The sequence below is a fragment of the Muntiacus reevesi genome, chromosome 11, assembly GCF_963930625.1.
Source record: "Muntiacus reevesi chromosome 11, mMunRee1.1, whole genome shotgun sequence".
Classification (NCBI taxonomy): Eukaryota; Metazoa; Chordata; class Mammalia; order Artiodactyla; family Cervidae; genus Muntiacus; species Muntiacus reevesi.
This window is the reverse complement of record NC_089259.1, coordinates 51,143,862-51,171,017: the sequence shown is the minus strand read 5'-3', so window position 1 is coordinate 51,171,017 and position 27,156 is coordinate 51,143,862. Positions and strand designations below refer to the sequence as shown.

Sequence of the window (27,156 nt, the reverse complement as noted above, 5' to 3'; positions counted from 1 at the left end):
GCGGCCACCCACTTCTTTGGCCTTCTCTTTCCCATATATTTTAATACCAGCTAAGTTATTGAAGCAGTAACATGGCAAGGAATAACTGTTAATAAACTTATACACGTTTTTCTTTGTGTATCAGATCACAAAGGAGGAAGAGCGAGAGAAGAAGTTTTCTAGAAGGCTAAATCACAGTCCTCCTCAGTCAAGCTCCCGATACAGAGAAAATAGGTGATTGATTGGAACCATGTTTAATTTTTAGACATTGCTTATCTTTATATGAATATTTAGACTTGATATTCCTTTACATAGGGGCAAGTATTATCTACTCTTTTATTAGTCTAGGAAAGTAGTAACTTGATCCTTTTCTCTCAAGAATAACTAGGAGAGATTTGAAGGTACTAGAAGTGAGATTTAGAACAGTGCTTGGCATATGTTAGTTATTGTTACTATTTTTATTCCTAACTTCAATTCCAGTGAAGTCTTACTCTGAGACCTTTTTTACCCAAAGCTTCCCTTTAGAGTGAATAAATTATTTTTCCCATTAAACCTTCAAAAGCATTTAGAGTGCAGTGCATGTGATCCCTGCCTATAATTATGAGACTGTGCAAGACAGAATATACGGTAGGACATATGTATAGATGCCTGTGTGTATATGAGTAAGGCTTTGAAAGAGTTGGGCTTTTTTGGGGCGGGGGTGGGTACTGTGAAGGGCTTTTAGAGTGCTTAAGCAGATCTTGTTAAGTTTTTCAGTTTTCTGAGTCTCCTATGTTTGTATTCATAAGATGGGATAAAGAATAATAATGTTACAAGAATAAAACAGAACTTTTGCATTTGGTTAGAGTTTTTCCTGTATCCACTTGAATATTTTCAATAAAAAAGTTCATCTATTTCTTTAGAAGTCGTGATGAGAGGAAAAAAGATGATCGTTCTCGCAAAAGAGATTATGATCGAAACCCCCCTCGAAGAGATTCATACAGAGACCGGTACAACAGAAGACGAGGGCGAAGTCGCAGTTACAGCAGGAGTCGGAGTCGAAGTTGGAGTAAAGAGAGGCTTCGTGACAGAGATAGGGATAGAAGCAGGACTAGAAGCAGGAGCAGGACACGAAGCAGGGGTAAATAATCACATATGGGTATATTTTGCCTGGCACTTTTATTGTGAAAACAATTTTGTATTTGAAGGTTTTAAAAATTGTTTTGTCAGTATTATCTTTATTTTTTCTATCTTGCTGTATTTTATATGTCTGAGTAACTATTAAAAAAAAATTTCTTTTGAGACTTTTACTTTATGCAAATTACAACCACAGTGTACTACTGCATACCCATCAGAATGATTGAAATTAAAAAGACTAGCTTTACTCAGAGTTGGTGAGGATGGGGAATAAGCTGGAACCCTTTGGAAAATACTTCAACAATGTCTTAAAAATGTTAATCCTGTATCTACCAATGACCCATTCCACTCTTGAGTGTTTACTTCAGAGAGATGAAAGTGTATTTCCACACAGAGAGATATACAGATGATCATGCAGCTTCATTTGTTATAACCAAAAGCTGGAAACAGTCCATCAACAGGTGAATGGATAAACAAATTGTGGTATAGCCATAGAATGGATAAAAAGGAAAAAAAACTATTGATACATGCAACAAAATAAATGAATCTCAAAATGAACATGCTGATTGAAAGAAGCCACACAGAAAACAGAGTGTGTATATGAGAGAGGGAGAGAGATAATTTTAGAAAATGCACACTGATCTATGATGACAGGGAACAATTCAGTGGTTGCCTCGGATGAAGTAAAGGAGGGGTGGATCATTAAGGAGAACAAAGATGCCTTTGGGGGGGTGATAAGTATGTACGGTATATACCTTACTGTGGTTGTGATGTTTGGTTTCATAGGTATATGCATAGATCAAAATTCATTAAATTGTATCTTTTAAGTATCCTCAGTTTATTTCTCACTTAGACCTCAAGACTATGAAAACAGTTAAAAATTTCATTTCAGATGTGTGCGTTTATAAGAGTGTGCCATTTTCAACATGTATAATTTTTCTTTCAATGTGTGTTACTGAATGGAATATGTTGCAGGCAATAAAACAGCTTAACACCTTAACGTAAAACACCTTTACTCAAGCTTAGATTTTTACTCCCCTTGTGACCTTTACTGTATAGTTACTTTTAGTCTTTAGAAAATCATGACTTTTTTTTATAATCCCAGTATTTCTGTTACTCTGTTCTTAAGTTTTTTTCGTGTCATCTAGGTGTTCTAGGCCTTTCTACACATTACTTCACTTAACTAATCTCCTTAATATCTTTTCTCTTTCCATGGTAAATTTTCTTTTCTTGGCCCAGTTAATTTGTTTTTATTTATTATGAACTCCTTTTCCTTCCTCTTTAAGTATCCATTCTCATCTTCAGCAGTGTTCACTGTATGAAGCCGTGTTAGGACCTGTAAATGGATAACAACTAAGTGTTCATCACAAAAAAAATAACTACTTTGATTACATATTTTGTTTTATTGGCTAAAGTTTTGCATACTAAAATTTCAATGAAGAAAATAAAAAATCTCTTTTCTATAAATAAAACTCCAAGAAAAATCTCATTAAGTACAGCAACTTTATGTGTGGCTTTTTAGTTTAGATCATAACAAAAAGAAATAACTTATCTTGAAACATTGTTTATATATTGAGTAGTTTTTAAAAGGAGGATTGTGTAAAATTTGAACTTTTTTTTATGTTTAGCAAAAATATCTTTTATTTGGGACTTTGTTGTTGTTTTTAATCGACTGTTGTTTTTCAAGTCATTTATATTTTGTTGCAGAAAGGGATCTGGTAAAACCTAAATATGACCTGGATAGAGCAGATCCGTTAGAAAACAATTATACTCCAGTCTCTTCGGTACCTAATATTTCATCTGGCCACTACCCTGTACCTACTTTGAGCAGCACTATTACAGTCATTGCTCCTACTCATCATGGTAACAACACTACCGAAAGTTGGTCTGAATTTCATGAAGACCAGGTGGACCATAATTCATACGCAAGACCACCAATGCCAAAGAAACGGTGTAGAGACTATGATGGTAAGCCTGTCAATCACTTCATGAAGTATGAATTAATATTTTCAGCTGAGTAAATTCTGTAATTTTAGGCTATACACAGTTACTCAAATACTTAACCTTTTGGAAATAGTGGGAAATTAATTTTAGGGACTTCATGAATTCCTCAGTATGTTACTGAAGTCTTTGTTAGTCACCACTGACTAATATCAATTTAAAGATAGTGTTTATTTGCACTTAAGTCTTAACATATTTTTGGAATTTACCAAACAGAGGAATATCTACTGAGTTATTTATCAGAAAATTGACGACTGATGTGTTCTTGACAAAACTTACTTAAAAATCAGGGTTATTAGCATGTAAGTAAAATCTAGAAATGTATCACCTATGTAAGATTTTTATAAATGAACTGAAGACTCTTAAGATTTTACTGTAAAAATTTTGTAAATTGTATTAAAACTGTAGTCGCAGTATCCTTGAAGTTTTAAGTGAGAGATTTAAATAAAGGAAATGTTTCTAATGGTAAAAATAAGACAGAAATACCTATTTTACATCATTTTGCTAGCCAGGAATACTCATGTTAATTTGGTGATACATTTTTTAATGTGTATGTTAGCTATATTATCACTTAATGAGGGTTTTATATTACTGGAAATTAGTAGGTAGTTCTTATGATATGGTTACTTATACTTGCCCAATATTAAAAATATTCCAATTTTTAAATATCTTACTTTTGTTGACTTAGAGAAAATGTTTGTCCAGCACTTTTCATATTTCTTTTTAACTATTTTTCCTCACAGAAAAAGGTTTCTGTATGAGAGGAGACATGTGCCCTTTTGATCATGGAAGTGACCCAGTAGTTGTAGAAGATGTCAATCTTCCTGGTATGCTGCCTTTCCCAGCACAGCCTCCTGTTGTTGAAGGACCACCTCCTCCTGGACTCCCTCCTCCACCACCAATTCTTACACCCCCACCTGTGAATCTGAGACCCCCTGTGCCACCGCCAGGCCCATTACCACCCAGTCTACCACCTGTCACAGGTAAGTAAATGTGATTGCCTATACTTATTATCTACCCATTCATAGTCTTTTATAAAAGTTAATAGTTTGATGTTTGCCTTTGTTAAAAGCATCTGTAGTAATCCTATATATGCCTGCTAGAAATTAAGAGTAAGATATTCCCATTTGGAATATATTTTGTAGGCCAGTGGGCTTCCAGGTGTCGCCTGCCAATGCAGGAGACATAAGAGACGTGAGTTCGATCCCTGGGTTGGGAAGATCCCTTGGAGGAGGTCATGGCAGCCCACTCCTGTTTTATTGCCTGGAGAGTCCCATGGACAGAGGAGCCTGGCAGACTACTGTTCATAGGGTCACAAAGAGTCAGACATGACTGAAGTGACTTACCATGGCATGGCACAGCCAAACCCATGGTTTACTGTGGTTTAGGGTGACCCTGAATTATGTATATCCTTGATGAATCCCAGCTGTCTGTAGCCCTTTCGAACTTAAGACAAACCTGTTTTGGAATACGTTAAATGGATATTTTACCCTTGAAAACTATTTCATTTGTAAGAGCTTGATTTTTATAGATACTATTACTTGATAAATGAGCATATCATGTTTGGATATACAATAACTTATTTTATTTGTTTGCTTCCAGATGATATTTCTTATTCTTTGGTTTTGACAGGACCACCACCTCCACTTCCTCCTTTGCAACCGTCTGGCATGGATGCGCCCCCAAACTCTGCAACTAGCTCTGTTCCTACTGTGGTAACAACTGGCATTCATCACCAGCCGCCTCCTGCTCCTCCCTCTCTTTTTACTGCAGGTGCAGTTTTAGGCTTTCTATATTAATAATGTCATATATAGTTTAGAGAAGAATTCTAGGTGAGGGCTTTAAAAATATGTAGAGAGTGAACTGCTCTATCAGGTCTATTCTCACTAAAATTTTATGGAATAAACATGGTGAATGTACATTAAATATAAGTCCTCAGTTATGATTTTTTAAAAATGAAGTTTTTAACAGCATTTTGTTTTTCTAAAACTTGTTTTTAAAATACATATAAAATGTGAGTTATGAATTAGTAATATGTTTTTCTATTATCAGTATAAAAAATTACCAAGTGGAGTTTTATAATTGTTTTTTAATTACAGTTTTTGTATTACCAGATACATATGACACAGATGGCTACAATCCTGAAGCCCCAAGCATAACAAACACTTCCAGACCAATGTATAGACACAGAGTGCATGCACAAAGGCCCAACTTGATAGGGCTCACATCAGGGGATATGGATTTGCCACCCAGAGGTACTATGATGAATCTTTTTTCTTCCTATCATTTTCATAATATCAAGAGTGGCAAAACATTTAAAAAGAACAGTTGGTCTTGTGTTTATTGGGATTGAGTAAGGGGTGTTGTTATGTTTGTTCTTTGGATTCTTTGGTCTCAACATGAGAGAAAAGGTAATATGTGGTACCCTGTTTGTAGTATTGGTGATGTTTTATTCTGTCATCCGTAGGGAAAGGAATTTCCCCAAAGAAATAATTTTCTAGCTTTTGGGAGGTATATTCTCTCATTTGCAGTCTTAATTGGTTCATTTAAAGTCTTAAGAATAATGCTTTAATTCATAAAGATACATTCTTTCATAGTTTAGAAAATGAAATAAGCTGTGCAGACTTAATATTTGATATATATTTTGTTTGCTTTGACATATTAGAATTTGATGTTGATTTGCTTATAATATTTTATACCTAATGTGATTTAGTAAATTTGTTTACTTATGCTTTGCACTTTTTTATTTGTTCATCAGAAACTGTCAGATTCTGAACATCTGTCTTGAATGTTCAGAGAACTTTTTGTGATGGAGTGAGGAGCATTTTAATTTATATTTATATCCTGTTAGGTCACAGGACAACATTTCATGTAAATGCCCATTTTCCCCAACAAAAAGTCTCCTAGAGACATTCTAATGACTTTTGTTAAGAACAACAACAGAAAAAGAGATTTCTTAACAATTTTTACGTAAGAGTTATAAGATGACTTGTAATTGAAAAGTAGCCAGTTAAGATTGTGGCTGTTCATTGTACTAATATTGACTCATCCTGAGTGTCTCCTACTCAGGTTCGGAGTGGTTCCGAGAAAAACCACTTCCTTCTTTCGGTCATGACTTAGCACTCATTTTCTTTCATTATACCAGTATTCTTTCCTCTTACTAGAACCTCTGAAGCATCAAATCATCTCTTTCTCACGTTGCAGTTTTCCACTATAGATCAATATTGGACCCATCCCAAATCTTGGGCAGTTTTTTTTATTGTTGGTGGTGATTGAGGGAAGACAGAAGGATCAAATCCCTTGCACATAAATCTTAACCATGTAGAAGTTGGAATTATGGTAATTTCAGCTCCACATGCCTATAGTTAGAAGTTTCAGGAAATGGCTCGCTGAGATATAAATGTCTGGTATGCCTACTTAGAAATTTGAATGCCTTTTCTCACAGAATCATTATACATAGTGATTATTTTAGTACTATTCTTTAGATATTTCGTGTACTGTTTTTGTAAGCTGGTTCAGGAATATATTCTCCATAAATTGTTTTTATGTACCAAGCACCTGATTTAGCAAACCATTTAAACTGAGGGTTACCTATACTTCTATTTCCTTATCTTTTTCAGTCTTTTTCCCCCCAAAATGTTCTCAGCTATTGCCTATTTAGTTTGAAATTTACTGGCCTGGATTGTGAGCTATACATAATTAAAAGTTTATAATATTGTTCATTACATAATTATTATACATTTATAATAGCCTGCAGATGGCCTTATTTAAATTTGCCACAGACTATTATGTGCAAACTATTTTTATGCTTCGTACTTAAAGCATCATAGGAAATTATTGTTATTAAGCAAATGACAGAACTTTAGGCCTTGTGCTGCCTTGGAATTACTAAAAAAGTGACCTCGAGACCTGATAATTGTTCGTTCTAGATTCTAAGACAGTGGAAAACTTGCTAGACACTCTTGATTGGATATAGATAGGTAGGAAGAAGGGCTCAATAGTTTTCATCAACAAAACTAGTGTTGAAAATTTTAAGCAGAAAAACAATTTATTAAAAAGATATTGGGGGAAAACAATACATGGAACTAAAAGACACATTTGCTAATTGTATATCAAGAGGAACTTGCTTCTGTGTGTTTATTAACACCCTCTCTTTTAAATAAATAATAATGAAAGAGAATATGAGTGAGAATACAGATGAGTTGAAGCAAACATATCACTGTCTTTCTTAATGAACCTTCAGATAAAGAACATGTTAAAGTAGAAAAGGATATTGGATAGCTTAAAGACTTTATAAAAAGGCTAGTGAACGAACATGTTTGAGAGGCAGTAATAAGGCCAGAAATTCTGTTGCAAAACTGGTCCTGTGAAGATACCACTGGGCAAAGAAAATACAATTTGTCCTGTGAATGCCTGCAATACCAGATGCTGGATATTTCTACCTGATATGCTGAAGGATAAGTCAGAGTTAGTCAGAAAAAGGGGGTTGATAAAGCACATATAGCCTGGTGATACTTTTGTGAAACTTCCAGAAGATCTTTTTGATTAGAACAGAGGGAGTAAGGAATGTCGGAGGGAATAGGAGGTCAATTACAGGCATTTGGAAAATTGTAGAAGAGATGATGGTAGCTAGACTAGGGTAGTAACGCTGGGAAGTAAAAGATTGAAGTTCATTGGAGAGAATTGACAACACCTATAACTTATTGATTTGGGGACTTAGAATGGGGCTAATGGAGAGAGTAAAATGAAAGACACCAGGTTTCTGCTTTTGGATAATTGGGCGGATGATACTTTGATTTATGGAGAGGAAGAATCGATTTGGTAGGAAGACCTGCTTGGGGATTATAGTGGTAGCCGTGAGAAAGACTGTGCTGAAACAGATCTAGAATTCTTTTGATTACATGTGTTTAGAGATACTCAGAAAAGGATTTAAATAACCAATTTATTCAGTTCCTTTCTAAAAAGGAATTTTAAATATACATTTTTTTCTATGTGGACTAAGTTTTAGCAAGTTTTGAACTTTGGCATCATTTGGGAATAACAGGTTAAATGTAGTTGTGTTTGTCAAACTCTTAAAGTGTGTAAAATACTGGAAGTAGATGTTTACAGTTCTTTTGCATGCATTTCAATCTTTTGAATCTTTACCTTTAAAAATTTAACATAATTTTATTATGTTAATTTGCTGATGTTTAAATAAGCAGCTCATTTCATTCACAGTTCAAAGTTGTTGATTCTTAAGGTCATTGCACTAGTGTTAAATTTTGAATCTTATAGGTTATGCATTTGATTTCAAAACTATAAACTTAGAGTCCCAAGATGATTTATTTATAATTAATTTGACATATGAGAATTACTGATTCTTCTTCATTTAAGTGTGAAAGGAATTCAAAATAAATTAAAATCCCTTAGATTACTGTATTTAGATGTACTTTTTTTCTGTTTCTTCTAAAATGTATATTTGGACAAAAAGCCAGAACTTTGTTTTTAATGTAAATTTAAGAATGTGGCTATGATTAACAGAAAATATTAATGTTTGCTTTCTTTTCTTTTGTTTCAAACAGAAAAGCCTCCTAATAAAAGCAGTATGAGGATAGTAGTGGATTCAGAGTCAAGGAAAAGAACCATTGGTTCTGGGGAGCCTGGAGTTCCTACAAAGAAGACTTGGTTTGATAAGTAAGCTGGCAGGGGAAATTGAGGAATTTTATTGTGCAGTGATTTTTAGAATCATTGCAGTATTATTGTGGCAGTAATAGTGGTCTCTTTCAAAGTAAAATTTATTCTGTAGGGAGTCCCCAACTAAAGTATATAGTATCTGTTTTCTAAAAGTGTGTATGGCTTATCGGTTATTAACTGTTTGGAATGTAACTGCAGGCTGATTGATTATTGACTGTTTGAACACATAACACGGGAATGATGGGGTTATTGTAGTTGTATTTACCCTGCCTTTGTTTATGTAAGTCTCAAGGGAATTGAGGTGGTGGGTTTGGACACGTACACATGGGGTATAAAAGATTTTCACAAATGCTGGACGGGGTCCTTGGCTAAGAGGTGACTCTGCCTTGGGCCCGCCGGTGTAATAAACTGCACTCCACTAAAAAAAAAAAAAAATAAAAAAAAAAAAAAAAAAAAATAAAAGTGTGTATGTTAGTCGTCTGGTACTTGGAAGGTACTTGCTTATAGAAATGGTCTGGTGGTTAGCCCGTTGTTTTTCCTGTTTGTACCTACCTACCCCCAAAAACCCAACCCTTAACTTAGAGATGTTGTTGAATACTAGCTATTTAAGGTATAGTCATGAGCCTGCTATTAGGTAAGAAATGGGAGGAGGCTTTAGCATGTGGGCGATTCCTATTAAGAGTTAGAAAGCAGTCTTTGGTGGGGGCAGGAGGGATAGGATGGGCACTGAAGTTGTTGAGGAAGGGCTTCAGAGAAGCAGGTAAAGAATCAGAATGTTAGTGTATGTGTTTGATGATTCATTTACAGTTTAGCATGTTTGAGGAAAGCCTAGGATTACACTTTTAGAGCTTTAACGTATGTTTATTAATGGATAATATATAGTTCTGGCTTTGCCTTTAATTCTCTGATTTAAGGCAAGAATTATAACCTCCCTGAGCCACAGTTTTGCCCCCGTTTCTTCAAGTATCAAGCGTATGGTCTATTGTTCCCCACATTTTGTTTTAATTGGAAAGAGATCGAGACAGTGATTTCTTACTTTTAATTAGTATTTAAAAATAGGGATTATTTCGATAAGTTAGCTTTTGCTGAAATGGTGCAAATGGTGAAATGGTTATATAGGCAAATTGACTGAAAGAGGGTAGACCTTTCCTGCTTAAAATTTTAAGTAGGTGTAGAATAGAAGTGGGGAGGGACAAATGATCTGGAAGAACCCTTCTCACTTGGCTTCTGTGAAAGATATGAACACTACTTATTTGGAAACTTCATTTTTTAAGGAAAAACGTATAAACTTCCTTTGTCAACTAGCAATTTCAATTTTGAAAAGAAAATTGAACTTAAGTTGCAAAACTTTATTCCTTTGTACTTGATAAGGATCAGGATTTATAAATGAATGTATTAATTAACTTGATTTTTGTTACAGACCAAATTTTAATAGAACAAACAGCCCAGGCTTCCAGAAAAAGGTTCAGTTTGGAAATGAAAATACGAAACTTGAACTTAGGAAAGTTCCTCCAGAATTAAATAATATCAGCAAACTTAATGAGCATTTTAGTCGGTTTGGAACCTTGGTTAACTTGCAGGTAAGAGCTATGAAGTGATTCTGTTGTCTTTGCTTAATTTAGAGAGGAAATCTTAATATAGTAAAAAGAAATACTTTTACAAGAAAATATTATGGAAATTTTGGTAATATTCTAAATTTAGAAAATTGGATATGAAATGAAACGTTGTATTTTAGAAAAACGTGATTTAGAATAACATATTTACTTTGAAAAGGCAAGAGGCTTGATTGATCATACTATATACTTTTTATCTAATAGAAGTTATCGTAAAATTACAGCAAAGTTAAATAGCCATAGTGGTAAAGTCTAATCTTACTATGGTTTTCATTTCCTTAGTTTCACTTTAGCAGAATGCTTTAGTCACATTTATTTTTGCTGCCTCTAAGGTGGGACATATCTAACAGATACTTTGCGGGCCCAAATACCTAATTAGTTTAAACACTTATTTTTTCCTCTACTGCTTTTGAATGTCTTTTAAGATAAATATCTGTAATTTGTATTTGATTTCACCTAAAATTAGACCTTGGCTTAGGAATATGTTATTTGTGAGATTATTTTGTATTGAGTTTATATTATGTGATATGTTGAAAGTGTTGAAATAATGTTGGGCTTCTTTTACAGTTTGTATAGCATTCTTTTCAACTAAAATAATTATTTCCCATAATCTGATAAGAATAGATGTTAGAGAGTACAGCTTAAGTTGATATTTTGGAAAATTCTGTGGTGTTGCACTTTAAAAAGGAATATTATTAAGTAATAGATGAGAAAATGCATGCTTGCATAGGATCAGTTAGTAGAGATTTCTACAGATTTAAAGAAAATATTTTCAGCTCTTTGTCTCTTCTTTCCTCATGCATCTGCATGATATTATTACATTATTGGTAACAGCTTACCATGTGTTATTTTGGATTTTTTGTTTTGTGTTTCTGTATCTACCAATAAATTAGTATGCAGGCTTAAAAATATATATGTATTTAAAAGTATGTAGGTCCTTGTTGTGGGTCCCTAGTATACATGTTACCCTGTAGTAATTTAATGTTATCTGGACTATCTCTAAATATCTTTTTATGGCAGTTCAGTTTGATCTACCACATGTAGATATAGACTTTGAACAATTATTTTCCTTACCCAGTTAACTGCATTAGTAATATTAAATTTAAAGAAATTTAAAGCTGAGTATCTCACTATTACTTCAGTTTTTTTCTTTAATTTATATTGTTTCAGTTTGTACTTCCTCAGTTACTATTGAGATTGTTATCTCCATACAGGTCCTTTTGCTGTATCTGTATCGCATTTGCCTTATTATTTATAAAATATTTATTTTTGAAAAGTTAGTTTCAAAAAACCCTATAGCTTTATCCTAATTGAACACCCCACCACCACCCGCCCCGTGTACAATCCCCACCCCACCATTTTATATGAATTACTGTTTAATTCTTAACAACTACAGAGTGGGTAGTATTGTTATCCAGAACCAGGTTGTTTGATTCAGGGTCTGTGTGCTTAATTCCTATTTTGTATTGCTTTGCCTCACCAGTAGTTTATAGAACACACTTTGAAAGTGCTGGTATTATTGAATACTAAACAGCCTTGGATCTGTTAATACTACTTATTCATTGTATGGGTCTAAAGAATTGCATACTTTTTGAGTCTTAGTTTTCTTATGTGTAAAATATGATCGTTGCTATTGTTTTGTAGATTTCCCCTCTACCCCACCTAAGATTTTTTTGTGTGTGCTCTTGGAATTATTTTTGTGAGAATTAACCAGTTTGGAAAATTTTACAAATGGATTTTTCTGTAATTTTTAGTTAGAGATCATTCCTTTCAAAATAGTTTACTGCCTTCTTTTGACTCTACATTACTCACTGACATAAGGGTTATTTCTCATAGCATTAATATTGGGGGTAAGAAATGAAACATTTTGAATGCTTGTATATAACCTTTGTGCAATGAGCATTCTCTCTTGAATGTTATTTAGAGGAGGCTGATTCTACTCTGAGTGGTCCACAGTTGGACCATTTCTTCTGGAGTGAAAGTAGACTCTGGTAGTAATCTCGATACAAGGTAGTGTAAAGATAGACTGTAACTTGGAAGGACCAGTGTTTCATTTCCTGGGGCATTTTACTTTATAAAGCAACTGATTCATTTGCAAATTCGCTGTGCTTAATATTTTAAATCTTAGGTTGCCTATAATGGGGATCCTGAAGGTGCCCTTATCCAATTTGCAACATACGAAGAAGCAAAGAAAGCGATATCAAGTACAGAAGCAGTGTTAAATAATCGATTTATTAAAGTTTACTGGCACAGAGAAGGAAGCACCCAGCAGTTGCAAACTACTTCTCCAAAGGTAAGAGAGAAATCTGTGTGAAATTAAATGCTTTCCTTATGAAAGAAAAGCATTTGGCATAGTGATTTTTAAAAGCAGAGGCATGCAGTCAGGTAGACTTGAGTTCAGATCCTGTCTCTACCATTGTTAACTGTATGTAGGCTTGAGCAAGTTACTTAATTTCTCTAACCTGCTCTTTCATTTTGTTATTACATTCATCCCTAGTTTAGAAAGTCATAAGATGATACATATAAAATATAGAACCATCCCTTAAAGTGGGAGATACTCCAGTATGTAGTACCTGTATGTATTCTAGAAACTCATACTATGAGTTCATATTGGAAATCCATCCTTCCCTTTTCCTTTTTTATCTTTTTCTTTCTTTTAATCAGGAAGTCAATCAATATATAAAGTTTAATTGCTTGTAGAAGTGTACTATAGCAGCTTGTTTTTCTATTTAGCTTTCTTCTGTTAATTAAAGAGAGACAAAAGATACTGAAGGGTAGATTTTTATTTTTTCCTCTACTTTATAAATATTTTTTTGTATCTGTAGACATGTATGGGGAACTTGTATGAAGGAAGGAATTTGGCAGGTGGTTAGGTTTTGATTATAAGCTGTACTTTTAAAACTGTCTACATGGGCGACTTAGTACAGAATAATGAAGGTTACTCTCCCTGCTCATGAACTAATTAGCTTGTTTAACATTTTTTTCTTGTTCTGAGGTAATGCAGCCTTTAGTTCAGCAGCCCATTTTGCCTGTTGTGAAGCAGTCAGTCAAAGAGCGGTTGGGTCCAGTACCTTCAAGTACTGTTGAACCAGCAGAAGCCCAGAGTGCCAGTTCAGACCTTCCTCAGGTAAATGAAAAGTCGTATTGTGCCTGTCACATGGTAGGTTATCAGTCTATTAGTTTCCCTTGGTTATCTGAATTTTAGTTAATTGTATATGTGTGTGTGTGTGTGTATGTGTGTGTGTGTGTGTGTGTGTGTATACACTTATACAGAAATATAGTCTGTATGTATTTGAACAGCACCTGTAATAAATTTTTTTTACCATTACCATAACATTTTACAGACTACTTTTCCTGTAGTATTTGAATCTTAAATTCTTTTCTCTAGCTAATACTTATTTATGAGAAAGAGTTCTTTTTCACTTCATAGAGGAGACACTTTCTAGCAAAACTGCCTAAAAAGTAAAGTTTTAGTACATTAAATCTTATTTTTCCTGTCATCTTTTACTTCATTAGACTCCTGTTCCAGACATAATTATGCAGTAGACTGAACTGAAAGCTTTTGGGAAGGGAAGGCTTAAAGCTTCAAGTTACTTAATGCAGCTCTCTTAGAACTTTGCATCACTTATTCCTGATTCTCAGGTTCTCTTCTCCATATGTCATTCCCTTCCCACTCCCTTCCACACTCGAGTGGCAGTTTCTTGTTTCCACACCCTCAGTCTCTGAAACTTAACTTTCTTTTGTCTATAGATGTTTCAACATTTGCTGTATAAGATAGTTAGGATGTAGTATCCTACTTAGCTAATGGATGCCACCTTATTAAAATAGTCTTTGCAAATTATTCCTGAAGAGTAAATGAAGACATTGAGATTTTATAAAAACACACAGAATGTAAATTAGTGAATTATTAGGTACTAAAAAACAAACAAACAACACTCCAATCCTGCTATCTCAAATCATCACCGAATACTGTGTATACTGGCCATAAAACAAACATACTATAGGAAAGAATGGCATTTGTTTTAGGCTCAAGAAGCAGGCGCATTTTTAACTACTCTAATATTTAGAATGTACAAACTTTCTGCTTGTCAATATAGGATTCTAAGAATTTATGATTCTGTGTCAGTGAAGGGGACTTTAGCAAACCACCTGCTTATGTGACAGGCACAGTAATTTTAAAATTATTTAAATAATTTATATAATCATTTTCCATGATTGAGTAATACCGTATACTGTTTATTTTTCCAAACACATTTTCTTTCTGTCTCTGTCTTTGCAAATGGCCCAAGTTTTTGTTATTAATATCAGTGTACTTATAGTCAGGATATGTAAGTAGAATGAGAATGTTCAAAATCCCTACAGACTTATATATGTTTGGGGAAACACTGAATATGTCCATTTTAATTTTTTTAGAATGTAACTAAGTTATCTGTGAAGGACAGGTTGGGTTTTGTATCAAAGCCATCTGTTTCAGCAACTGAAAAGGTAAGAAGAATAGCATGATGTGTGTGTCTTGGCTTCATAAATGTTTTCAGGTGGCATCTTAATTTTTTAATTTTTTTCATAGTTACAGACTCTTGCTTCTTAATAGTATCTGTATCTTTTATTCCTAACTTTTTGCTTTCCATTTGCTGAAAAAGAAAACTATTTGCCTACCTCTTTTACTTTTTGCATCAGCATTTTAATACTTGCCGCTCACTGTATTTCCTTATGCTCCATTCTTTTTGTTTTTTTCACTTACTATTTTTTCTTTAGAGATATTGTGCATTTTAATTTTAAACCTCTGATAACCTTATAGAAAGGGCCATGAATTAGGAACTTTACCTGATTTTGAATCTGGCTCTTCACTTACTAACTGCATGTCTTTGGGCAGTGTACTTAATCTTTCTGAACCCTTTTCCTCATCAATAAGTGGTGATGGTTATACTTGTCTTTCTCGTGAGGTTTTATGAGGATTAAATAAAATATTATTTAAGAGTATTTTGTAAATTGGAAAGAATGGTATAAATAAGTTTGTTTATGACAACAGCTATTGTGTATAGCGTGACAATACAGTTAGTCATTTTTTTCTCAAATGAGGGGAGCAAATGCTGACTAAATTAAGAGCATTTTTGGACCTGTCTTATAGTTCTGTGTAGATAAATTATTTTTTTGTTTCGGTGTGAGTGAATGGCCCTGATCTTTAGTCTTTTTTTGAGGTATATGAAATCACAGAATATTAGAATTAGATCATCTTTCTTATTTCTTTATCCTCAGCTTAAAGGAAGGTAAGGCCCTGCAAACTTTATGGTTGACCTATACACTGTGAGTTACTGAGCTAAGACTGGAATCTGGATCTTCTATTTCTAGTCCTTGGCTCTTTCCATTATGAAGATTACAGAGGAAATTGACATTATAGATAATTAGAATGTCTCATGAAATAGCCGACCTGCTCTCTTCACTGGTTCTTCAGTATATTATTTCCATATTTACTGTGTTAAATTTTGTCAGTTCTAGAAATTTGAATATGAATCTCATTCTGAATATCAAATTTTCCTCTTGGGTATCTCAGCATTACTTCAGGCATAAAATGCCTAAAATGATTCATTATTTCCTCTGTAAATTAATATCTTCTCCTAGCCACCCACCTCTGGAAGTGATGGCACCATTTTCATGTTGTGCAGTCTAGAAGCTTTAGAGTCATCCACTTGTGTTTGTAGGTCTCTGCCACCTTCAGTTCCCTGACCTCTGGGCTGGCATCCCCTCTAATTACACTGCCACCATCCTACCCTTAGACTCTCTTTAACTCCTTATAGAAACTTACAGTAGTTTTCTCAGCTAAATGACTTTGTTGGATTAATAACTCATCATACCTCAATTATTCTGATTCTTTCACCTCTGCTTTAGGTCTTCCTTTCTACCCTAATAAGCCCTTTTCTGCTTATTGTCTCTTGCTATTTCCTGCCTCTTTTTTCTTCTTTTTGGTGGTGGTTTTTCTGGAGTGTATTTCCCTCTGCCTAACAGAATTCTAGTTCTAGTCATTCTTTTTAAAATTGAAAATCTCTCTAACCTCTACTGTGAAACCTCCAGAGTTTTCCATATATGCCCCCCTGCCCCCACCTGATTCTGTGTGGCTTAGTCTATGCTACTAAATTTAACAGTGTCTGAATATTTACTTTGATTATTTTTATCCTCTTTGATAATAAGTAACTAAGGAATAACACAACAATAAAGGATCGTTACCCTTAGTATAGTACTAAGCAATTCTGGAGAGGTCTACAACCCTGATTATGTTTAGGATCTGTTGTGTTAAGATTTGTACTCTGAAATTAGAGCTTACTAATTATAACTTTTGCAAAACTTTTGTAGTATGTTTTCCTACTTGTTCTCATTATTTTTTAACATGTTTGTATAGCTTTAGATAAAAAATGTACAGATTTGGAATTGATAGTATAAATTTGCTAATATAGTTAGCATTAACTTATGAAAAATCACTAATGGTAGTGGGCTATTTATGAAAGAAAATTACTCAGTTAAGATTGTAATGAATCTTCTAAGGAAAGCAATTATTTACCAGTATGTAACTTCCAGTCTTCAGTGAACCTGTTTACAGAATAGCATTTTGTTTTTGCTTATTCTTGGTTATTTCTTTTCCCTAGTCAGTAGGGATTTTGCATAATAGTCCTTAGAGCTTAGTGATAGCAGAGAAGTCTTAGAGAAGAGTAGGAGAATGTTCATCAAATGTTATTTAAATTTTTTAAAAATTGAAAGCAGGCAAAAACTCAAACCTTGTATCTAAACAGTAATTTCTGTCATTGTTAAGGGAAATAAGTGCACAAATATAAAATTTTATCCCCTACCTCTTGTAATAGCCAATAAACCCTTTAGTGGTTCTTTGTTATTCTAAGGTTTCGTGTGAGAGGGCTAAGAAAGAGGAAACTTAAAACCTGATTTTTGCTGCTAAATATTAAGATGCTATAGTAGCTGTTAAGTAGGTATTATTTGAATAGAGTGATCAATAAAATGATGCTTGAATGCCTCAGCTTACTATAGAGAGATTTATGAAGAATAAAATTGGCATCTGCTTTAGAAACATGTGAGAACTAGCTTATTGAGTGTGACTTTGAGTCATCTTAACTGTGTTTCTTTTGTGTTTGATTTTAACTTGGCACCAGTTATTAAAAAATGGTACTTGGATGACTTAATTTGTAATAACCTTCTTTTGCAGTAAATCATTTTTACAAAATACTTTTCCCCATTTTTACCCATGAGAAAAATCTGTTTTTCCTTTTTTTACAAGTACTAATAATAGTCATGGCTTGTAGTATTTTATATAGGAAATGAATAAGGAGGTGTTAATAGATTATAACCTCTATTTTATTGAAGAATTGGCTTTTATCTTGAAAGTAAGAGGTGTTAGTGATGTATATATATCAATAACAAAGGATGTGATACTTTTCAACTCATCTTACGAATTCAACAAAAGCTTTGCTAACAGACCTGACAAGTGTATTACGAGAAAGGAAAATTACAAGCCAATATTTCATGAACATAAACACAAAAGTCCTAAATACGACATTAGCAAATGTGCAGTGGTATTAGAAAGAATACATCTTGACCAGGTAGCATTTATTCCAGAAATGCAAGGTTGATTTAGCATTTGAAAATCAGTTTATTTCACCATATTAACAAAATGAAAGATTGAGAGGAGGAATGGGGTAGATAATGAAGGGAGAGGAACTGGATCCCATGTGATTATTTCAGTAGGAAAAAAACATGTGATAAAATTAGTCATATTACACATTTTGGAAATTAGTAATAGAAATTTCCTTAGTTTTGACAAAGTATATCTGCAAAAAAAACACAAAAAAACCCTACAGCTAACATTATTTGTTAATGGTGAAATACTGAATACATTCCCCCAAAGTCAGGAAGAATAAAGGATGTCCACTCCTGTCACTTTTCCCCTGTGGTGTAGGGCCTAACCATTATAATAAAGCAGTAAAATACATGGCTTAAATGTTGGAAAGGGAGAAACAGAACTGTTTACTCATAGATGATGTGATTACACATGTAGAAAATCCAAAAGGATTCACAAACAACATGAATTAATAAGTGAATGCAGTAAGGTTACTGGAAATAAAGTCAATATGTAGAAATATGGCATATGCAGAAACTCTTTTGAGAATAGAGATGTGATTGTTTAGAAAGGCTACTATGTTTTGATTATATTCTTAGAACTGTAGCATCATCTTTTCTGTTGGGTTTGTTACTTCCCTCCACTGGTTTCATTTTTAAACAGATTTCCTTTTGTCACAAGTCTATCTTTATCTTTTGAAAAATGCAAGTATTTTTTGTTATTCAAACGCTTACTATCTTAACTCTGAAACTGAATAGCTTCAGATAGTGAGCAACATTTGTAATCATATAGTTCACCCTTTGTAAGACATTTTATTTTCACATTTTTGCACCTCTGAAATTGGACTGTATCTTATAGTTGTTGATGTTTATGGTTACAATTGGCAGCCTTTTCCTTTAGTAGGGTTATATTAAATGACCTCCTAGTCAGTGGTGTCTTAAACTCGGTGAAATACGTTAGCTCATGTTCTGTTTTTACAGAAGGAAGTTCCTGGACAAAAGAAGGAAGTGATACAGGAATACAGAAATCTTCTTGTTATCAGATGCCTTTATTAACCCTGAAACAGTACACCTTAGTCTGATATCTGATATTAATAACAACACTTTGAAAGGAAGAATTCTCTACCCCTTGAAATTGGAGAAATGCTGAGTTAAATTATATGGATTTCTTTACTTCTGGCTTTCTCACAGCTCTTACGATAATATACCGTTTGAAAGGACAAAATAGTAATATTGTTTCCAAGTTTATTTGAATATAGAAATCTTTTTGGGTCACAGCTTTTCAATTGTTATAGAACCATCATGATGAAGATGGTTTATGAAACACTCCAACTTTTGCTTCAGCAGATCATCTTGTGTTTTTCCCCTTATACAATGTTTGTCTCACCCTTACATTTTCATACAGTTTGACATTGCATAGTGTGGTAAGGTAGCATGATAGAATAGTGACAAGTTAGACTGTGAACTAGATCCATGTCCATTTTGTATTTTACTGAATGCAGCCATTTCATATTTGTTAGTGATACCTTGAGTGTTTTCATTACTGAAGAAAATTATCAAATTTTGAACTTAACTACTTTAAAAATCTTTTATTTTTAAACATCAGTTGTGTTGTATGGAGGTAGTATAATTACAGTATTCTGGATTTTTTTTTTTTTCATTTTGAAGCTGTGACATTCTTGAATACTTAGAATAGTGATGAGTTGCTTAAGCTTTGTGATGTTCCCTAATCTAATTTCATGATAAAATATTAGAAAGTCAATCATGTCAAGATTGCTACTTTTCTGTTATACATGATTATTTACATTTTAGTAGTCAGAAAATAGGACTCGCTTTCTCATTGATCCTCTTCTACTTACATAATTCTTCTAACTTCTTTTAAGTCATGACTTTGGAAGCTGTGTTTTTTCCTCTGGAAAGTTACACTCTCTCACACGTGGTTTCATGTTTAGGTTTCACGGCATTCATAGATCTCTTTGAAGGGATCTCTACAGTGATCAACCACTCTCTGGAACCTACAACTTTCTGTTTCTTTTGGAAGATAAGAAAGGCAGCCTGTACACTTTAATTTTCTTGAATTGACTTTTGTGAGGAAAAGATTGTTCACTCTGATCTACCATCACTTCATTTTAATTTAGTGCAAAAGTGTTTATCGAGTACTTGCTTTGTGTCTGACACTGTTCTAGGCACTGAAGATACAGCAGTGAGCCATGTTTAAAAAAATTCCTTAGCCTCATGGAATGAATCTTTGGGTTTATGAGGACATTAGACACCATCAGGTTGAACTTTCAAGGTTCCTGAACTCACCCATGGTTTCATAATTAGTTGGTAGCAAGGTTTAGATACTGGAAGAAGCACAAAGAAGAGAAAGACATGGTTTATGTTTCAGGGCTCTTACAGTAAGGACAGGGAAGAGAGAGCGAGAGAGAAATATAAATTAAAGTATCATCAGGTCATTTTTACTAAATATTTTAATAGGAATATTATTTCAGAGAGGAACCTAGGTAGAAGAAATAAGTGATTAGAACTTTGCAGAGATCTTGAATGGTTGTGCTAAACCTGAGCTGAATTAAAAGGAATAAGGTCCCTTAAAGTAAAGGTCCCTTTACTTTACTCCCTTAAAGTAAAAGGAGTAATGCTAACGCTAGCAAGAAACGGAGAAGACAAAGCAATAAGGTTAATGTCAGAAATGTCAATTACAAATGATCATTTTAAATTATTTTCAGGACATAATTCCTCCTCTGCTGTGCTCTTGTGTACAGTTTTTCCTTAGTCACTAGAAATACTAGTAATGTGTTTAACAACTAATATTTTATTATCAGTGTTACAGTAATACCACCAGTGTTTATTAATTTGAAGTTTTTATATGTTTGTTTTTTGCTTTTTTCCTGAAGGTATATGATATTACTTTAAAATTTTTTCACTTTGTAGCATATCCCCACTCATACCCTTCCTTTCAAGATGCTAAGTGTGACTTAGTTACTGTAACCATATAAGTACTTTTAGTTCAGTGTGCAAAATTTTGACAGGAGTGCTTTAAAGTTGAGTTTTGAAGGAAATAGGACTCAGGAGATCATGACTACTTGATACATTTTTTGAGAAATTAAATTTGTATTGGTAGGTGTTGTCTACATCTACTGGCCTAACAAAAACGGTGTATAATCCAGCTGCTTTGAAGGCTGCACAAAAAACCTTACTTGTTTCCACTTCTGCAGTTGATAATAATGAAGCACAGAAAAAAAAGCAGGTAAGTATAATTAGTAGTGTACAGTATTTGCATATAGGGAAGCTTTTTCTGCATGTATGTGTTTTTTCATAAAATAGAGATAAAGGTATATATGTTGGCTGCCACTGAACTTTTGCTTTCCATAGTATATTAGTAAATATTAATTTTCTTCTTGTAATGAAAGGCTCTCCTGACTAATCTTTGAAACTTGCATACTGTTTAAGCTTTACATAGGAAAATTTTGCATTTATCTTTGTTTCCAAGCTTCTCGCCACAATCTCATTTAGAGCACAGTTCTGTCTTCTAAAGTAATTGTGGAGTTTTTTTGAAAAGTAAGTTTTCTAATACTATTTTTGATCCCTTCTCTAGGAGGCGTTGAAACTTCAGCAAGATGTAAGGAAAAGGAAACAAGAAATTTTAGAAAAGCACATTGAAACACAGAAGGTAAAATAATTAAAGTTAGATTTGTCAGAGGGAACAGTATTTGACTCGGCTAAGAACAATATGCCCGACATAGCAAGTAAGAAGATAAACATGGTAATAGGGAGTAGAAGACGCCACAGTTTCGCTGTAGATATGACATTTAATTAGGTGTCAGTTCTTAATTATGTCTGGTAATAAAAGTTAAAAGATTTTAAAATTTTAAAAATACACAACCTTTTGAACATTGGGCTTAAAATGATTTCTGATTTAAATTTGTATATACTTGATAAAGAGACATCATAATGCTTTACACCAAAAACTGAAACCATCTTGACTCAGAATCTATAATACTATAGATTATAGTATTATACTATAATACTATAGAATCTATATTGTGTGATGTCTTCTACTCCTTACCATGTTTATCTTCTTCCTTCTTATCTTCGTCCAGAGTATTGTTCTTAGCCTAGACAGTTACTGTTCCCTCTAACAAAAGAAAGGAGGTAATTAAATATTCCACTTTTCTAATATCTCATATGAAAGGAAGCCGTAAAACTTTTCCTGTGATCCTTTCTGGGTTTCAGACTGCTTTTGGAGTGTGAATACCTAGAATTAGTAATATCAACAGATGGATTAGAAAGTAAAATTATTGCTATTTCAAATTGATGACTTTTCAGGGATTAAATTAAATGTAAAGCTTATAACCATAAGAAATTTATATCTAAGAGACTTAAGCAGTACTATAGTTCTTCACAGTGCAAACCAAGATTAATACTTGAATTGAGATAGTGTCACCAATCTGCTGTTCTGCTGTCTTGGTGATTGTAAGCCTTGTCATGAATACATAAGCTATAAGTAGTAGTTATTTATTTTTATATTTACAGTGCTATGTTTGCTTTCTAAGTAGTAGCAGAAATGTGTCTTATATTTTTGTTTTTAAAAATTGGCCAGATGTTAATTTCAAAACTGGAGAAAAACAAAGCAATGAAGTCTGAAGATAAAGCAGAAATAATGAAAACTTTAGAGGTTTTGACTAAAAATATTACCAAGTTGAAAGATGAGGTCAAAGCTGCTTCTCCTGGACGCTGTCTTCCAAAAAGTATAAAAACTAAGACTCAGGTATTTCAGTTTGTTTTGTTATTCATGCTGCATGTGCGTGCAAAAAGAAAATTGAAACACTGCATTAAGATTCATTCTTTAGTTAATATTCTTTGTTCAAACTTTGATCATATACTACCATTCTCCCCCTTCTCTATTAATTAATAAGTTAATAAATACAAATAAGCAAATTTGATTTCATCTTTTGAATCCTGTACATTGTAGCTAGAAAGTCAATAATTAGGAGAATAGTAATGGATAATCTTAAAAAAGTAGCTTGAGGACAAAACAATGTATGTGCTTGAATGCTTGACAGGAGTTTAAGCTTTATTTTGTAAGTAGTTGGTGGTATAAAATGTTAATGAACAGAAGTAACAATTTGAGTCACCGTACAGAATGAACTGATTGAATGGGAGGAAATTCAAGTAGATTAACCGATTAGACATAAGAAATTGATTAATTTAATTTCAGATGACAGTAAGTGATTTTTTAAAACCCATGGACTTACAAATACTTACACTCGGGGTGTGTGTGTGTGTGTGTGTGTGTGTGTAATCATGAGTTCATATTAATATTTCTGATTCTAATCTAATACCACAGAGTTCTTTGTTTCTTTCTCTTATACTTATTTCCCTGTTCCCATAATGATAACTTGTTCCCATTAACATCAATACAGTATACACTTTCACATTCAGATGGTTCCAGAATTGCTAAAACAATACCACTTCCATCAACTAACTAAATATAAAATTCAGAATTTGTTTGCATTCTTTACAACCTCACAATATACTCCATTAAGAGTGTAGAATCAGACTGTGGTATAGGATCACATTTTTGTTTTTTTCCTTTTGTGTGGTTATGTTATTAATTTGATAAAGTTAGGTCTATTTCTCTATGTATTCAATTTTGGATTCCTCTCCCCCTTATTCTTGTTGATTTAATTTTCCTGTATTTTTATTGTTAAAATGTATTTTATTTCATAATATATGAGGATCTTAGTATATCTTTAATATAGAAGAATTAATTTCCAGACGATACGAAGGTTATACAGTCCTAATTGATTTGAAGTTATTTCAAATAATCTTTAGCAATTGCTCAGTAATAACCATGAAGGAGGCTCCAGTTGACATAATTCTCTCCTGTTTCACTCTCAATTTAATTACCCTAACTTAATTTTCTCAATAAACAAATAATTAACACGATTCAAAAGTTATACTATTAATATAAAGGATTATATAGATGATCATTGCTATTTGATCCCTGGCACTCTGTTCCCCACTCTTCCCTCCCTCTTGGTATGTGTGTGTATGTATTCCTTCTTACTCGAAAGGGTACTGTATAGTCCTCATTTGCACCTTAGTTTTTGTTTTCCTTTTCACAGTTATTTCCTGAAAATTCTTCTGTGTCAGTCCATAGAAATCTCACTCTGGCTTCCATATGGAAAATGAATTGTAGGGAAATCAGTGTAAGTAGGAACAAGTTAGGAAGCCTGTTGCATTAGTGTAGACCAGAGGTGATTGATGGCTTGAATTAGGATGGTAGGACTGGAGATAGAGAACAAATGTATAGATTAAATAGGAATACGTAAAAAGCATTCCTTATAAAAAGTGTGTGTATGTGTGTATATATATATAAATTCAGGATATTATTGTCACCTGAATTACTAATCACTGTTTTCTAGATGCAGAAAGAGTTACTTGACACAGAGCTGGATTTATATAAGAAGATGCAAGCTGGAGAAGAAGTCACTGAACTTAGGAGAAAGTACACAGAATTACAGCTGGAGGTATGTTTCATCATAACCACACAGTATACTGAAGACGAGCAGTTGTGGTCTTGAATGTTTATTTGGAATATATTTTCATTCTCGTCAGCAGTCTTTGGAAAACATATTGGAAGTTGATGTAAGAAAGAAGGAAGAGGTTAGCAAATTTTTTTAGAACTAATAGAAAAATCTTTTAAGTATTTATGAAAGGTGGCAGCTGGTGTCTTGACTTCTAGTGTATTTTATTCCCCTTCTGTTTTTGATTTTTTCCTGGAACCAAAATCTATTAAAGTCTTTTCAGGTGTTCTTATGGAAATGTTCTGTGTATATATAGACATGTTACATTGAGTTATTATAAGGATCAGAGTTTCTGTGGTAGAATTAACATCAATGAACATGCTTACTTAAGTTTTGCCTATAGATGGTGCTGTGGGTATTTATAAAAGAGAAAAAACTAGTTTCTTATAGTTTAGTTATATGATTATTTATACAAGAAAAAGCTAATAAAATTGATCTCTAATACATGATAATTTCTAAAGCAGAAAGGTGTTTAAAAATAAGAATTACATTTTGATGTAAAGGAACATTTATGTCGTTAGTGTAGTTGGTACTTGTCTGTATTTATCATTGTTGCCACAATTAAATTTTTTGTATCTTAGCTTATTGTTTCTGCTTAGTCTGAAAATAATGCTTTCTTTCTAAATTTGTTAGCAACTTGATTTTCTTTTTCCAACATCAGTTCAGTTCAGTTCAGTTGCTCAGTTGTGTCTGACTCTTTTCGACCCCATCAACTGCAGCACGCCAGGCCTCCCTGTCCATCACCAACTCCTGGAGTCCACCCAAACCCATGTACATTGAATCAGTGATGGCATCCAACCATCTCTCATCCTCCGTCGTCCCCTTCTCCTCCTGCCCCAGTCCCTCCCAGCATCAGGGTCTTTTCCAATGAGTCAACTCTTCGCATGTGGTGGCCAAAGTATTGGAGTTTCAGCTTCAACATCAGTCCTTCCAATCAACACCCAGGACTGATCTCTTTTAGGGTGGACTGGTTGGATCTCGTTGCTGTCCAAGAGACTCTCAAGAGTCTTCTCCAACACCACAGTTGAAAAGCATCAATTCTTTGGCGCTCAGCTTTCTTTATAGTCCAACTCTCACATCCATACATGACCACTGGAAAAACCATAGCTTTGACTAGACGGACCTTTGTTGGCAAACTAATGTCTCTGCTTTTTAATATACTGTCTAGGTTGGCCACACCTTTTCTTCCAAGGAGTAAGTGTCTTTTAATTTCATGGCTGCAATCACCATGTGCAGTGATTTTGGAGCCCCCAAAAATAGTCAGCCACTGTTTCCACTATTTCCCTAACTATTTGCCATGAAGTGATGGGACCGGATGCCATGATCTTAGTTTTCTGAATGTTGAGCTTTAAGCCAACTTTTTCACTCTGTTCTTTCAATTTCATCAAGAGGCTCTTTAGTTCTTCTTCACTTTCTGCATAGTACAAATCTAATTGAGTACTGGTATCCGGATATTAAAGAGTTTAACATTCAGCAGTCACTGTTCTTATCTCAAGACCCTGTATTGTCTGTCATAGGAAGCCATAGGTTGGAGTCCTAAACCTGTATATATTTTACTTCTCTGGAAAATTGATATGGTTGTCTGTGTGTCCTACCTAAGATAACAAGTTTTGAAAATCATAGATTTCTTTCATGTTAATGTAGAAATTGTGTTTTTACCATTCTGGAGATTTCATACTTGTGTTGGTGTGACTTTTTGGCCTATAATTTTAGTTAATAAATAATATTATTACTAATACTCTTTGTATCATTAGTTCATGTTTTTGTTCTTTATCATAGTATAGCTAAACACTGAATGACATCTTCTGTTTTTCATTTATAATGGCCGAACTTTAGTTTATAACTAATATTAGTATGTGCAGTCATGCAGTATTTGCCAGAGTGTATTCATTCACCACACCAGTACCATATTTTGTTAATAGGTATTAGTGATAAAAGCTCCTGAGGCCCAATAAGTTTGAACGAGATTATGATAAACATGTTTTTTGTTTATTGTTTTCTAGAGGCTTATAATTTGTGTATCTCCCGAAGTACATATTTAAATACTCAGTAATGCTCAAACTCACTTGTCCATGGACCCCCTTTTTAAGGAGCATTTTGAGACATTAAAGTTCCCAAGAGGATACTTTTGTATGTTCTGTGCTATTATTAACTTTAATTCTTGACCTTTGAAGTTTATTATTTGGATTTTAGATGATTACTTTAGCTAATATTAAAATTAACTGTCTTCATATGAATAAAATATTTATACTTGCAGAGATTTTGGCAGTGGTGGCTGCTACTTGACAGTTCCACTTGGATGTCTCACATCCTCAGACTCAACATTTTCAAAGTTGTGCTTATTTTGTCCCTAAAGTCATCAACACAGTTGCTCAAACCAGAAATCTGGAAATCTTCATTGATTTCTCCCTTTTGTTTGGTATTCATATACATTTAATTACCAAGTATTATACATATTACTCTCCAATATATCTTAAATATGTTTATTTTACTTCTCTCTATCTCCATTTCCACCACTGTAGACCAAGCTTCTGTCTTCAGTTGTTGGGGATATTGTAGTAGCCTGA

General features: G+C 33.6%; 1 protein-coding gene across 19 annotated transcripts in view; it reads left to right on the top strand.

Moving 5' to 3' along the window:
- The window catches only part of RBM26 (RNA binding motif protein 26), an 81,868-nt gene that overhangs the window by 31,025 nt on the left and 23,687 nt on the right, over window positions 1–27,156 (top strand). For 8 of the 19 annotated variants that reach the window (XM_065902332.1, XM_065902331.1, XM_065902323.1 and 5 more), the window contains exons 4-18: window positions 125–213; window positions 882–1,099; window positions 2,803–3,063; window positions 3,840–4,079; window positions 4,699–4,869; window positions 5,196–5,351; window positions 8,658–8,769; window positions 10,190–10,349; window positions 12,511–12,675; window positions 13,378–13,509; window positions 14,796–14,867; window positions 21,121–21,246; window positions 21,595–21,669; window positions 22,600–22,767; window positions 24,428–24,532. In XM_065902332.1, the coding sequence (XP_065758404.1) occupies window positions 125–213; window positions 882–1,099; window positions 2,803–3,063; window positions 3,840–4,079; window positions 4,699–4,869; window positions 5,196–5,351; window positions 8,658–8,769; window positions 10,190–10,349; window positions 12,511–12,675; window positions 13,378–13,509; window positions 14,796–14,867; window positions 21,121–21,246; window positions 21,595–21,669; window positions 22,600–22,767; window positions 24,428–24,532 (2,250 nt within the window). The remainder of the gene's footprint in view (window positions 1–124; window positions 214–881; window positions 1,100–2,802; window positions 3,064–3,839; window positions 4,080–4,698; window positions 4,870–5,195; window positions 5,352–8,657; window positions 8,770–10,189; window positions 10,350–12,510; window positions 12,676–13,377; window positions 13,510–14,795; window positions 14,868–21,120; window positions 21,247–21,594; window positions 21,670–22,599; window positions 22,768–24,427; window positions 24,533–27,156) is intronic. The other 11 variants (XM_065902327.1, XM_065902326.1, XM_065902329.1 and 8 more) reach the window with 10 other exon arrangements.